General features: G+C 38.9%; 1 protein-coding gene across 6 annotated transcripts in view; it reads right to left on the bottom strand.

Annotated features, from left to right (window-relative positions):
* TDRP (testis development related protein) overlaps positions 1 to 15772 on the bottom strand; it is a 127212-nt gene that overhangs the window by 43076 nt on the left and 68364 nt on the right. The window contains exons 1-2 of one of the 6 annotated variants that reach the window (XM_074287981.1): positions 8878 to 9152; positions 8106 to 8344 (exon numbers count right to left, since the gene is read on the bottom strand). In XM_074287981.1, the coding sequence (XP_074144082.1) occupies positions 8106 to 8225 (120 nt within the window). In that variant the 5' untranslated portion in view covers positions 8226 to 8344; positions 8878 to 9152. The other 5 variants (XM_074287983.1, XM_074287986.1, XM_074287985.1 and 2 more) reach the window with 5 other exon arrangements.

Genomic DNA, 15772 nt, shown 5'->3' with positions numbered 1-15772 from the left:
TGAGGAGATTCACAAGTTGGGCAGAAAGGAGGAAGACAGAGAAATGGTAGCAGGAGAACATTGAAACCAAGATCAGGAAGGCCTCCAGAAAACTAGCCAAGTCCCAAGTGAAGGAGATAAGATTTTGGAAGAGACAATAAAGGATTTGGACTTTAATTCCTGGCTGCATTTGGGATGATTACACTGAACTGAAACTAAGGCTGCCTCCAGAAGCTCCCCAAGAAACCTGCTCCCAGAGAAGATTACATCTTTAGAGAAGAACATTACATTTTGGTGCACGAACATGGGACAGACACTACCCTGATTTCAGTGGAAAAGTCTCCTCGACCCAGAAATTAGGGTGGGTACAAAAATATACAAGGAAACTTTGTTAAAGGGCTAAAATTGTACTTCAGCTGAAATGGGACATAGCCTGCTTTTCCTCTTCAAAGAAAATGTGTAGAGAGCATTGTCAGGGTTATGAAAAGCCAAGGTTTGATTATAATTTGGGAGCAGATCACTGAACTTTTAAAAACTGTATACTACACATCTCCCTGGTTCTCTGGGAAAAAAAAAATTGGATCTAGAGGAGTGGAAATGAGTAGGAGAGCAACTTTGTCAATTTTATAATAAAAATAGACCTGACTCAATTTCCAAAGACACACTTAATACATATAATTTAATGCAACTGGCTTTAGGAAATTATATAAGTTATAGAATAAGGAAAAATAAGAAAGATTAGGAGGGAGAGGTGCCTACTAAACTAGGTGAAAAGGATGAAGAATCAGATAAAAATGGAGTTAAGTACAATTCTGAATATGGCACTTCACAACAGAGAATTTCCTATCCCCTGACCTACTTTCCCCAATTCACCCTTCATAGGTGGAGGGAGAAGGAGGAGGGGGAAAGGCAGTGACACAAACAGAACCACCTATTAAATAGCCTATGACAAGATTACAAAAGGCATTGGTTAAGGCACAAAATTAAGGACAGAATATATCTGATTTAAAAATAAATGCATACCCTGTGAATGAAGAGTGACTCTTCGGGTCAAAAAAGGAGAAGATACACTCATTTTGATTCAGAAAAAAATTAAGGATTTGAAAAAAGGTTGCATTCTTTATGGGGCTACATCATCTTATGTTAAGATGTTACTAGATAGTTTGGTTTATGAAATCCTAACCCTGAGTGATTGGAAATCCATAGCTAGGACATGTTTAGAACCTGGACAAAACTTGTTGTGGCTTTCAGAATATCATGAATTATGTAGGATTCAAGCCCAAGGCAATAGGCAACAGGAGTTAACATACAAATCACTTTTGACCAACTAGCAGGTGAAGGTCAGTATGGAGAGAATTCAGCACAGATTAATTATCCCATAACAGTGTATGAGCAAATTTCAATTATCCCATAACAGTGTATGAGCAAATTTCTAAGGCTGCAATAAAAGCTTGGGGTTCTCTCCCAGAAAAAGATGAAGGTAAAGCCTTCACAAAAATAGAGCAAAGTCCCAATGAACCTTTTGTAGATCTTGTGGGACGTTTGCAAACTGCTGTAACAAGAACCATTGGAGAAAATACAACTACAGAAATAATGACCAGACAGGCTAAGGAAAATGCCAATGAGTTTTGCAGAAGAAATTATATGGGGACTACACAAAGATGCTCCTTTAGAGGCGATCATAAGACGCTGTGCCACAATGGGCACAAATGCTTATTATATCCAAACCATGATGAACATGGGAAGACAGAGTCCCTCTTAGCAAGGGACTTCTAGAGAAAATCGCCGATGTTTTCAGTATGGAAAAATAGGACATCTTAGAGCTCAGTGTAGACAGAGAGATAGAGAGGACAGGGTGAGAAAATAAAACCCAAAACCCTATGTTCAAAATGCCACAAGGGCTTCCACTGGGCCTTAGAATGTAGACTGACCCAGGGAAATGAGAGGAGGAGCCCAGTTTCAAGACCTCAATCAAAAGATAGGTGGGGCATGATGGCAGCTAAGTTTACACCCAGAGAGTCTTTAGAAGGTCAGGACTCTGATATAATCTATCAGCCAAAAAAGCAATCACATGGCAGAAAGGGATTACATGATCAGTCATCCAAAAAATCAATCAAATAGCAGAAAGAGATTACAATTGGAGGGAATACAGGCCTTTTAAGCCAACAGGGCAGTGTCCAGTGCAAACAGTTTCAATATAATTGCCAGATGATGAGAAGAGATTTAGAAAGTGGTAAATAGAAGGGACTAGATACTGCTGGGAGAGAGGGTTTCCTTGTATTTCTACAGATGGAGAAGGAATCAGATGGATGCCAACAAGCTATATTTGCCTTGTCTATTAGAGACAGATAGAAAAAAGAGAAAAACCTCAAAACAAAGGAGAAGATCTAAGAAACATCTGACACTTAAAGAGCATGGCTGATAATGAGACTGTTGTAGGACTTGAAAACCAGCAGGCATCATTGGACTCCTTGAGATGAAAATTTGTTGATAAGAACTGTTGTAGGACTTGAAAACCAGCAGGACTCATTGGATTCTTTAACACAAGATAAGACTGTGGCAGGACTTGAAAACCAGCAGGAATCATTGGATTCCTGACACATGAACTAATGGACAATGGAGTCATTTTGGACTATTTCTAGGACCTAAGGACATGTATTTATACATGTATTTGTTACATCACTACTAGCCGTTATTATGTGCTTATGAAATTTATGTGATTATGTATAATAATACCTCCCATAGTGATGGATTTATGTATACCTGTTTTAAGAGTGAGCCCCTTCAAAAACCCGCTAATCTGATTTGATTTCACATTTCCTTTGGTGTTTTCATCTCCCTTCCTGAGAAGTCAGGGAGGGCGTGATCACCTCCTTTTTATGGTGTTTTCATTCCTTTTTTGAGCAGTCAAGGAAGGTGTGATCACCTTCTTTTTGGGGGGTTCTTACCTTCTTGAGAAGTCAGGGAGGTCATGATTACCTTATGTTCTAAATCAAAAGAAAGTGGGAGATGTTATAGGCCAGAACTTGAAACAAGGTGTTAATGTTTATGTACTTAGTTCACACCTTTAAAGGAATTCACACATTAGTTCACACATTCACACCTTTAGATAGCATATATAAGCTAGAAGCCTCAACTAGGATGGACTTCGGGAGATTCACAAGTCAGAAGCCCACAAGTCCACTCTCTTGGAGGCAGGCAAATTCATTGCAATTTCCACCTATGTGCTGGCTAGGGACTTGAGGAAATTTAGAGTCAGGATTCAGTCAAGGAGATTCACAAGTTGGGCAGAAAGAAGGAAGACAGAGAAGTGGTGGCAAGAGAACACTGAAACCAAGATCTGTAAGGCCTCCAGAAAACTAGCCCAGTCCCAAGTGAAGGAGATAAGATTTTGGAAGAGACAATAAAGGATTTGGACTTTGATTCCTGGCTGCATTCAGGGTGATTACACTGAACTGAAATTAAGGCTGCCTTCAGAAGCTCCCCAAGAAACCTGCTCCCAGAGAAGATTACATCTTTAGACAAGAACATTACAGATAAGCTTCACTATATCTAGATAACTTATAATTAGTGATCATTAATACAAATAATAAGGTTATTTAAAACTTTTAAAATAGTTTATTCAAATTTTAGGACTGGAAGGGACCTTAGACTGAATATTATTAAATTGTATAAATGTTTATATATATTGGATTTAACATATTTTAACATGTATAACATGTTAAATTGCTTGCTATCTAGGGGAGGGGGTAGAGGGAAGGAGGAGAAAATCTGAAATGCAAGGGTCAATGTTGTCAAATTATTTGTGTATATTTTGAAAATAAAAAGCTTTATTTAAAAAAAAAGAAATAGAAAGTAATCACTTTTATTAAGACACTAGAGAACCTATCATACTGTAAAAGGTTATTTCAGTCTTAGGTATAATTCTTTATCAAACTTAAAATTTTGTGGGCAGAGATTTCATGTTTGAATTTCAATGCATTATTAAGTTCAATACTTAAAAGAATTTGGTATTGTGATAAAGATTAAGATTTTTGGAAGAGTTGGCAATACTAAATTTAGTGTATGACTAACCTATCAGAATTAATAGATAATTTTCCTCCTCATCTGTCAGCATAAAAAACATGAAAAGTTTTCCCCACAGTTAGCTTGTAGGTACTTTTAATAATATGACCCAGATATTTCAAATTATTTAAATGAAATCTTAATATTTTAATAACACATTGAATACTGACAAGCTCTATTAAAAATTTAAAAATCTTTACATGGTGGGAGAAATAGGAAGATGACATGAATTATGATAAAGCTTAGGATTTTCCATTTCCTATTTGGTCATTTCAGCTACATCCAAGTCTTTGTGACTTCATTTGGGGTTTTCTTGGCAAAGATATTGGAATGGTTTGCCATTTCTTTCTTTAATTCATTTTACAGATAATACAGAGGCAAATAGGGTTAAATGACTTGTTCAAAGTCAAACAACTAGTAAGCTTCTGGGGCCACATTTGAAAGCAGGAATATGAGTGTTCCTAACTTCAGGCCTAGTACTTCTTTTCACTATGCTCCCTGGCAGTTGTGGGCTTTTCCTAATTTATTCAAAATGAAATACTGGTATTTTTTTTTTTTTGTCCTTGAAAAATAGAAGCATAAAAATTTCATAAGATTAAAGTATCAGTTATTTCTAGAATCTGAGGCTGTGAGTTGCTCAAGGTAATACAGGTAATGAACATAAGGGGCAGGATTTGAACCCAGGTTTTCCAATCATCAGGACTGCATTTCCTATTGTCTTATGCATGTCCTGTATCTTAACTTATTCTTTTCTTTCCCATTTCATTTGAGAATTTCATTGGCTCACAAGGATTCAGTTATTATCTCTATGCTGATTCTCTGACCTATTTCCAACAATTCTTTTCTAATCTTAATCTTACTAACATACTATAAACATCTCAAACTCAGCATATCCAAAACTAAATTTTATGTCCCATGCCCCCAACAAACCCTTGCCTTTTCCTAACTTTTTTTTATTAGTATCAAAGGAAGGACCATCCTACATGAATCCCTGGAACATACGCCCTTCTTTGCAACCACCCCCAGTGCAGTATATCATTATTTTAAGCCTCAACTTTGCAGTAGAGCTTTCTGGTTGGTCTCCATGTCCATCCTCCACTTAACTATCAAACAGAACTGATCTTCCTAAAACATGGGTCTGATCTTATTATCTCACTACTCAATCAACACCAGTGACCTCCCCATTGCCTCTAAGAGCAAATGTAAAACATTCTGTTCAGCTTTTCAAATCCTTCATAACTTGGTACCTTCTTACTTTTTCAGTTCTTATACTTTACTCCTCTGCAAATTTGGCCTCCTTGCTGTTCCTCTTAAAACAAGACATTTCATCTCCCCACTGTACAATTTTATTGGTTGTCTCTCATGCTTAGAATTCTCTTTCCTCAATTCTCTCCTTACCTTCCACCAACTCCAGGTAAAATCTTATGTTCCACAATTTCACCTTAATGCAAGTCTCTGCCCTCAGCAATTATCTCCAACACAGCCTATAGATATCTTGTTTGTATGTAGCTGTTCTCCATCATTAGATTGTAAATTCTTTGACAGTAGAGACTATTGTTTGTCTTTCTTTGTATCCCCAGTGCTTAGTGAAGTGTTTGGGATATGCCAGGCTCTTAGTAATTGTTCATTTGACTTACTCCAGAGCCAATGTTCAACTGTTCATTCTTTATGATTCTTAAAGGGGTGGGGGGGAAGGGCATAAAATCCCACTGGATATCTAACCTAGTTAGCTATATAAAATAGGAGAAATTAATTGAGGTGGAAAGGTAGAAAAGAGTTGTGAAAAGAACTCCTCCAGGAAACTTTCTACTGAAAAAAACAGTTTAAGCAGGATTCTACATTTTAACATCAATGCCTTTGTGGTCTTCAGTATACAAGTATATATTTTTCTCTTATGCCACCAAAAGCGTCTTTTAAAAAAATTCTTTTAAACTAAATATCTATTAACACTTAAAATTCATCAATATCAATATTTAAATACTTAATCAATAAACATGTAATTATGGTTTTCTTGATTCAAACTTTTCTTTAACTATCACACCAACATTCAATGTAAATGCAGCATTAACTGGAACAAAATTTTAAGATGAAAATGTTCTCTCAACATTTTATTTAAAGAAATTCATGGGGCAGCTAGGTGGCGCAGTGGATAGAGCACCAGTCCTGAGAATTCAGGAGGACCTGAGTTCAAATGTGATTTCAGACACTTAACACTTCCTAGCTGTGGGACCCTGGGCAAGTCACCTAACCCCAGCCTCAGGAAAAAAAAAAAAGAAATTCATACCATAAATTACAATAAATTTATGATGAAAAGAGTAATAATGAAAAAGTGCTTCTCATGGCAAACATAAGGACAATTACAATTTGTTTGTTTGTTTTCTGAGGCTGGGGTTAGGTGACTTGCCCAGGGTCCCACAGTTAGGAAGTGTTAAGTGTCTGAGAACAGATTTGGCCTCTGGTCCTCCTGAATTCAAGGCTGGTGCTTTGTCCACTTCGTCACCTAGCTGCCCCAAGACAAGTACAATTTGAAAATACTAAATGAACATACTGATAAGGGCACAAATCATATACTATTAACATCATTTACCTTTCTTCTCCAGTTTTTAAAAATGATAACAAAATCCAAACTCTGTTATTTTATACAATTAAAATCTGCAAACTTACACACTACATCTTGCCTGAGTTTCTGATAATCTATTCCAAATTGTCCAGATTGGAAGGAAAAATTTGAAACTATAGTTATTTTAGGGTTAGATATCTGCCTGATTATTCTTCGAGTTTAAATATAATGAAAGGAAAAGTTAAAAAAAAATTAGGCCTCATTTAGAAAAACAGACAATTGAGTATGGCATGGCTATTCAGGAAACATTAAGTCAGAAAATGCCTCAGCACTTTATTTAGGCAGATTCTTTATGAACAATTTGTGAAACAACAATGTGCAAGATGAGAATATCTATGCATGGATTTTGATCTGCCCCTGAAGGATAGTTCAGGAAAAAAAAAGCTTTATCATAAGTTATATTTCTAACTGTACTATTCCTAATTATGTTATGCTAGAATTTTTCTCCATGTTTAAAAAAAAAAAAAAAAACTACTCTTAGGAAAGATTTTTTCCTAAAGTTTATTTTGTTTTGTTCTGGTTTTCTTTTTGATCCAAATCTGGATCTTTGATTTCAATGGACTAGGGAGCTCCAAATAAGGAAAACTCCCCTATTCAAAGCAGATCTTCAGCACTTCTTCAATTTAGGGGTCAAGGAGAAGTGCCATGAGGGTTATTTGTCTAGCCCGAGGTCAAACAGCAACTTCAGTGTCCGAAAAGAAACTTGCCCCAATAGTTCAGACTCTGAGGCTACTTCTCTAGTCAATAAGGCAGGATTTCCCTCCTCCTTTAGTTTAACCGCATTAAATTCTATAGGATCACAGGATTTGGATCTGGAAAGAAACTTAAGAAACCAACTAGTCAAACCCCTTCATTCTTTAGGTAAGGAAATTATATTACGCAGACTTCCTTGACAGTGGGGACTGTTTTAGGCATAACAAATTATTAAAGGTAGATAAAGTATTCATTAAGCGCTTAAATAAAAACATTATTTAATGGAGTTTCAGAGTCTATGCTGTAAGAAGAGCGGCAGTTTTGGGAGTCATCGGAGGAAGGGCTGCCAACGTGAAGCTCAATCCTCCTCTCCTCCAACACCCCCTACAACCGAGGGATAATCCCTAAAGACGCAGGTATCAAATTCAGGAAATTACAGGCTTTTAGGAGCAGGGGCCTCAGAAACCATCCGAGTCCAAGCAGATTTGTACAGATGAGAAACTGAGGTCTAGGGTGGCAAAAAGTGTTACGTCCAAGGTCGGGCACATACACCTCGTAAGATTAGCCGTACAACTAAGGTTCAAACGCCAAGTCCAAGGCTCCCGCCCGGGGAACGTGGGCTCTGCTCTAACTCCCAGGGGCGGCGCGGAAAGAGCGAATGGCCGATAAAGCGGCTGGCCCTCCACCCCCACGGGCAGACGCGCACCGAACGCCGAGGGCTACACTCGGCTCTCCCACCCCCACGTACCTGGGAAGAGGCGGCGGCCGAGGCGGCCGCGGGCGGCGGCAGCGCTTTCCCCTCTCCCCGGCACTCCTCTTCCTCGGGGGAATCATCCAGAAGCACTTTGCTCTTGTTCAGTTTCCACATGCTACAGTAGGGTTGGGGACGTTCTCCTCCCCACCCCTCTTTTTTTTTTAAAAACTTGCTGGATTTCGGTCGACGTGACTGATCGAAGACCTATAATTTTTTTTTTCTTTTTATGATTTCTGTCCCAAGACAAGGAGAAAAAAAAAAGGGAGAAACTTAAGTAGAGAACACTAAAGGGGGACGGAGGCGGGGACAGGAGGGGGCGGCGCCCCCAACCATGCCGCCTTGTCACACTACGGCCCCCTCCCACTGGTTAGCCCCGGCCCCAGCTCGAACCCTGACTCGGGTCAATCCCCGGACGAACTCTCTCCACCTTGAGAAAGCGGTGTTCGCACACCCAGGGGTCGTGACTCGAAGGTGTGCTTCCCTCAACAGCAGCCCTCCGTCCCGGAGCTGCCTCCGTCCCATCTCGCTCAGAATTTACCCTTCAGCCTTGGGGCCGACCCAACTTTGTCCTCCTCAGGCCTGAGGCCGCCTCCGCGCACTCCCTCAGTCTAGCCGCCTCCTCCCTCGCTCCCGGAGTTCCCTCTGTCCGGTCCCCGCGGCCCTCCACCACCGCCCCCCTCCCCAGTCCGCCTCAGCTCCCGACCTCCTTCAGCCCCAGAGCCGCTTCAGTGGCTTCCCCGTCGCCCCCCGGGAGCCGCCTTCTCACCAGTGAGGGGCTCCCACCCCCGGCCAGAGCCCAAAGCTGAAGCAGAAGCCGGAGCCACGGGAGCCGCTGCCGCCGGCCGGGGGGCTCGGCCATGTTAGTTTCAAGCAAGCTGCAGCGCTCCGGGTGCCGGGGGGGAGGGGAGGAAGGAGGGAGCGGGGAGGGGGCAGGGAGGAGAGGAGCCGCTTCCTAAGGAGAGACGGGCTTTACGGTTACCACGGCAACCGGTGCCCCGGCCTAGACCGAGAGCAGAGAAGCGCCACAGCAGCTGGCCACTGAGCGGGCGAGCTTCTCACTCTTTGCGCATACTCAGTGCGAGTTTCTCCCTCTTCTTAGGAGGTTCGCGGGTGCAGCGTCTGGAGTGCGGGCTTCGGAAGGAGGTGGCCCGGGTTCGAGTGGTGTGTCTGCTGCGCACATGAGACCTTGGGCAAGCCCAAAGGACGGCGGAGCTGCCGAGTTCTCTTCCAGCCCCAGCCCTCTCACGTCCCTTCCGCAGGGGGGAATTGGGAAGAGCAGGGGTTAGGGGGTGACAAGATACGTTGCAGGAGAGGACCTTGGACGGTCATCCTGTCTTTTACAGAGAGGCTTGCCCAGGTCTCACAAGGCTGGTCCCTCGCTCAGCCTGGTCTCAAAGCCGTCACCAGACTCGTCCCTCGGTGAAATAAGAAATGCTCCACGGCATGCGCCCCATTTTGGCTTTACTTAAAAGCTAAAAATTGTAATATTGTAAAAAGATAAAGGTTAAGTAATGGAGGTGAAGAAGGAAAGCAGTGAAAAATGGCCTGGGGCAATTAGCGGGTGTTCCTGTCTAGAAGGGAAAGTGTCCGGTAACAAAGATCTTAGAGTTTTCTTCTGTAGGAGGAGGTCTCCGGGGAGTTTTCTTTTAAACCAAGAAATTGTGTCCCTTTATACTTGGGTGGAGAACAAAGTTTAAGAGCAAACGAACTGTCATCTGACCCTGTATAATTTAATTAGTCAAAGCCAAACATTGGCAATAAAGCCCCTTGAGGAGTTTGTACAGATATCAAGCTCACTTAATAGGTGAGGGAAATAGGCTTGGCGACTAAGCCAGTACCAGTGTTTTACTAGCATGCACCCCATAGGGAAAAAAAAGGCAGGTTGGGGGTGGGGAATATCTTCTAGCGTCCTAAATGTATGTTTCGGAAGGAAAAAAACAAGGGGAAAAGGACCAAACCAATCATACCCATCTGGGTCATACTAAATATACACTCCACTTTAAAATGCTTACCAGCCATTTTTGCATATATTGAGCACTTACCTGGTCAAGACACTGTGAAAATTAAAAAATACAAGAAAAATGCTAGGAAAGCTGCAAGAATCATCTAATAAATAGCATTGTGCAAAGCGATTTATCCAGGAGGAGGGGAGGAGCTTCAGGAGCGACTATTATAATTTTAGCCTGAAATAGTGGCAGTGGGCCTGGAAAGAATGTAAAACATTACAAAGAAAAAATTTACAAGAATTAGTAACTGAAGATGGAAATTAAGGGAGGGGAAATGATGCCTTCCTCTAGCAGAGACTGCGAAAACACAGGTATCATACTAGCCAAAAATGGAGAGGTCTCTGCGTGGAGCTACTTTGGTGAGGGAGTGAAAAGAAGAGGTGGAAAAGAGACATTCAGTTTGAAGGAAAGCTAGACTTTCAAATGGAAACTACCACCAGACTTTAGGAAAAGGGGATGCCAGTACAGGTGACGGGTCACTTTAGAAATATGGACCAGAAATTTATTCACTTGAGAATAACAGAGACTGGGGATCTGGTTCTCTTAATTCAAATTACTGATGACAGAATTTCAGATGCTTCAGCTTCCACTTCAAAATTCAAAAGCAATAACGCCAGTATTAAGTCTGTAAGAAAAAATGGCTTATTGTGTTATTTTAATTTTAGGTGAAGAAAGAAGAGCTTAACTGCTCTTCTAAATTATAGCAGTTCTTAGCATATTTTGTCCTATCAATCTGCCCTTTAATTGACCTCCCCAGTCCCATTTCCAACATCCTAACAATTTAAACAAAAGACACTTAAATCACCTAAACTACCATGACAAAGTAACAAACTAAATTTCAGGAGTATGGAGGGGAAAGATCATGTTCATGGCACCTCCTTCTTTCTCCTCCTGTGTTCAAAGTTCTTACTTGCTGCCAAAATCTTCCTAAAACACAGTTTTGACCACTACCAGTTCACTGGCTCAAAAGCCTTCATTGGTCTCTGAAGATTACCTGCATAACAAGGGTTTTTAACCTGGGGTCCACAGAGGCTGGATAGATTTCAAGGGGTCCATTAGCTTGGATAGGACATAAACAATACATTTTTATTTTTACTAACTTCTAACCCAGTGGTTTTTAACTTTTTTGTGAATTACTGACCCTTCTAATAGCCTGGGGAAATGGATCTCTTCTCAAAATAATGTTTTTAAATGCATAAAATAATATACATGGGACGACAAAAGAAACCAATTATATTAAAATAAGTGTTCAGAATAGCACCATAAACTGGTGCTAGTGAGTTCCCTTTGAATTCATCTCAAATGTATACTATCTCTATCTTATTTATCCATAGCTGTTTACTTGTGATTGTCAGCTCTTTGTGAGCAAGGACGGTTTTTGCCTTTCTTTGTATTCCTATCCTTTGGCTCTGTTCCTGGTACATAATAGGTGCCTAATAAAAGTTCATTGATATTACTTGATTTAACCACAGATTAACAACTCCTGTTTCAAACTGCAATAAGACATTTCCTTATATTCACAAGATAAGCCACCAAAGCTTTATTCTGAGAATGAGTCCATAGGTTTCACTAGATTGCTAAAAGGGTCCACACACACAAAAAGACAGTAGGGTAAAATACAGATTGTTTAGACAGGCATTTAAGGCCCTCCACATTCTGGCCCCAACTTATCTTTCATAGTACTCCCTCTCCCACACTTCCCATTTAAACTAAATTGTCTTATCTTTTCCTCTCAGATTTGACATTCCACCACCCACCTGTGCATTGACAAACTGTCTCCTTATGTTTAGAATTTGCTCCTGCTCTATCTCCTTTCAGAATCCTCATCTTTTAAGGTTCAAGTCAAGTGCCACTTCCTCCATGAAATCTTCCTCTCTCCCTTCTCAAAGTACTTATCTTTATGTCTATGGATCGTGTCCCCCTTTCCCAATAAAAATGGCTGCTCCTTGAGAACAGGAACTGTTTAATTTAGCAGAATGCCCCGCACCAATTTTTTACTAGGTGCTAAATTGAATTGAATTGCTAATTTAGCTCTGTGAAATTCAGTTTGAGTTTAGTATGAACCTAATCCCAAATAATAAGAATATTTCTAGCTAAATTCACTAGTTTCAAACAATAAAATAATCAAAATATCCCCTGAAGCCAGCAAGAATTTTTTTTTTTTAACCAGGTACTTGTATTGACAATTTCTGGGCTATAAATTATATCATTCACCAATAACAATGAGCAAAATGACATTTTTCATTATATCCTTAAATCTTGAGGACCTAAAACACAGTGTCTTGAATATAATTAGGTTTTTAATGTTTGTTTATCCAGAACAGTGGAAAAGTTCAGGACAGGGATAGAGAAGACCTGAATTTTAGTTCTATTTAATAACTGGCAGTGTGATGTGGGGGAAAGTACTTCATATTTTTGAGCCTTGACTTTTTCTCTGTAATATAAGGGAATTAGACAAAAATATTTTCAAGTTTCTTCAAGTTCTAATCTTCTGGACCTTTGACCATTGTAGCACATTGCTTCTTCTTATCTGTTATTCTATTACAAAGAAAGATTGTCCCCTGTAAATCTGTACATTTATATAAACTGCCTATTTCCATTAGTTGTTTTTTTTTTAATACCCTCAAGAATCACAATGGCCACCTTGGGAGGTTGTGGGTTCCCCAAAATTGAGAGAGTAAAGTATAGTAGGAATCTTGCTTGAGGTGGGAAATTATACTACATCACCTCCAAGTTCCAAATCCTTTGAATTCTAGAATTTCATGAATCCCCATACTTTTCCTATTCCATTATGATTAAGAAAAAAATGAATTCTTACACTAGTTCTGCCACTAATTAGATGAGCAACCATAGTCAACCACAGCCCCTTCCCATCTCTAAGATTCAGTATTTACATGAAGAAGTTGAACTATATTTCTAAGGCCCTTTCAGTTGTAACATTCTATATATCTCTAACTTCTCTGTTCTATTATATCTATCATTTCAGTTTCTAATACTAGTGATTTTATTTCCTTTCCCTTTTTCTTCTAATCTGCTCAAATTCAGACACTTTGAGTCCTTACTTTTGAATTTTTAGATACTCACACAAGGGGCCCCAACATTCCTCAGAAGAAAAACTAGAGATAGAAGTAGCCTATATTCTTCTCTGTATCCATCAGCCATCCACAATCAAGTCAAACAATCTAATCCCAATCCCTTCACAAACCAATAGAATCATCATCAAGGTAGTGGCACAAAAGTCACAAGCTGAATTATCAACAGTTTATCATTCAAATTTGATAAAGTCACATTCCAGTAAGCTCTACCATCAGGCAAGAATATACTATCATATGTCAGAAACAACTCCTATTTCCCAAAAATTAAAAACATGCCTTACTCAGTGGATCCAAGAAGCTGTTTCACTTGCAGAAGTACAGGTACACACACCCCCAGACCTTGCCTTTGCAGCTACAATACTTGAGCTGCAGGGATGTAGTCTTGGCAGTTCTCACTTTATTCAGTACAAACTCATAATGTGTTTGTATCCTATACCTCACTACAAGCCTGTCAAAACAAGCACACTCTAAACCCCTAAACATTTATAAAAGCCAAATGCCATAAAACAAAGGATATTGAACAAGACAAAATGCAAACAAACACATTACCAACACAAAGACATTTCAAGAAATATGCCCAAACAATTCCAAACAAAGTGTACACCAAAATAACACTTTTCCTTGAAGCAGGTGGGTTACAGGCTCTATCACAGAACACTATTACTGTATTAGTAGAAGGTTCTTTCATATTATACTAGAAACTATTTTAAACATTAAGTATCAATAACTTGGGAAAATAGATAAAATTGTCCTGACAGAGGAAAAAATGAGTCAGAGAATTTTTTAAAGTCAGTTTTGTTATTTTCAAGGAAAGACAAAGGAGTTAAGTGTATCCTCTCAATGCTCAGAATAAGGGGTCAAACACAAGACATGATCCATTTGTTTGAAGGGCATTTAGCTAAAAGCAGTCAATAAGAAATTCTAAGCAGAAAAACTGGTCATTTATAGCTGACAGAAGTCAGGTAGGAGAACAACTGACTTTTCAGTGAAATAGGATTTCATTGTCCTAAACATGAAAGTTATTTATGCAATTGATGAGACCTGATGTCTTAATTCATTCATAGATTTGTCAGTCAGTCAATAAGCATTTATTAAGTGTCCACTGTGTGTCAGGCACTGTACTAAGCACTGGGGGGATACAAAAGTCAAAAGTTTGCTGTCAAGGAAGTCACAAAAAACAACAAATATGAACAAATAAGCTATGTAGAGGATAAACAGAAATTAATTAACAAATGTAAACTACTAGAATTAAGGTGGAGTAAATGACTGAGCTGGACCTCCTAAAAATGAAAAAATTAACTTGTACAAATAAAATCAATAAAGTTAGATTCTGGCGAAAAGATCAGATTCAGAAAAAGAATTGTCATATATTTTAATGTAAAGTTTACATCAAAAATCTATACAAAATTGACACCATGCATGAAATTATTAACTACTCATTATAGGGGTCAAAAGTTGTTAACAAGTAATTTTCAAAAGAAGTTGTTCAAACTACCAATAACCACTTGAAAAAAAAAATTGGTTCAGAATTAGTAAGCATCATAGTTGGAAGAGATATCCAAAGCAATCTACTCAAGCTGTTACTTTTACAGATGAAGAAACTGTAGCCCATGTCATTGAAGTTAATTTACCCAGATCACACAAGTAGTAGTTGTCAGGGTGGAACTTGAATTCTATTTTATTTTATTTTTTTTAATTTATAATTTTTTCACAGTATATATGCATGAGTAATTTTTTTTTATAATATTATCCCTTGTATTCATTTTTCCAAATTATCCCCTCCCTCCCTCCCTCTACTCCCTCCCCTTGATGACAGGCAATCCCATACATTTTACATATGTTACAATATAACCTAGATACAATATATGTGTGTAAATACCAGGAACTTGAATTCTAATTTCCAACTCCTAAGCCAGTGCTTTTTTTTATTGCATTATATTGCCTCTCTAAAAACCTCATATCCATAAAATTAGAAAATGCGATTTTAAATGAATAAATTTAATGTTTCAAGAATTATGAGAAGGCAGACTAATTCACTGCTGATGATAGAGTTTTGAATGGATTCTATTGTTGGGATTCAAGGGGACCCCAAAAATGTTGGGGCTCCATATCAGTGCTATGAGGTATTTCAAAAGAATTTACAGGCTTGGACCCATCTCCAAGTCAAGGGACAAAGTTTATTATAATTGTGATGCCAATTAGAGCAGGTTAAATTCTAAAAGAAGTTAGCAAAGATTCAGGAGCAAGAAGATAAATTTATAGGGAAAAGTTAGAGAAACCATGTGTATCATGTCACTGATATGCTAATTTTATGGCTTCTAGATGGAATTAAAGAGTAGTCTAATTCTGATGTTGTGTGCAACCATAGTTCCCTGGGCAGAACTAGCTAGCTAGGCTTGGGATTGTTCCTAAAGGCTATACTATGTCACAATGGATATGGAAAATAATTTTCAGTTATATAAGAAAAATTGCAAAGTTACTCATATACTCTGATTAAGTGATTTCACCTATGTGATAATATACCATTAAGATTATTTACAGCAAGAAAAGATCTGTATGT

The sequence above is a fragment of the Sminthopsis crassicaudata genome, chromosome 2, assembly GCF_048593235.1.
Source record: "Sminthopsis crassicaudata isolate SCR6 chromosome 2, ASM4859323v1, whole genome shotgun sequence".
Taxonomy (NCBI): Eukaryota; Metazoa; Chordata; class Mammalia; order Dasyuromorphia; family Dasyuridae; genus Sminthopsis; species Sminthopsis crassicaudata.
This window is presented reverse-complemented; position numbering and strand designations above follow the sequence as displayed.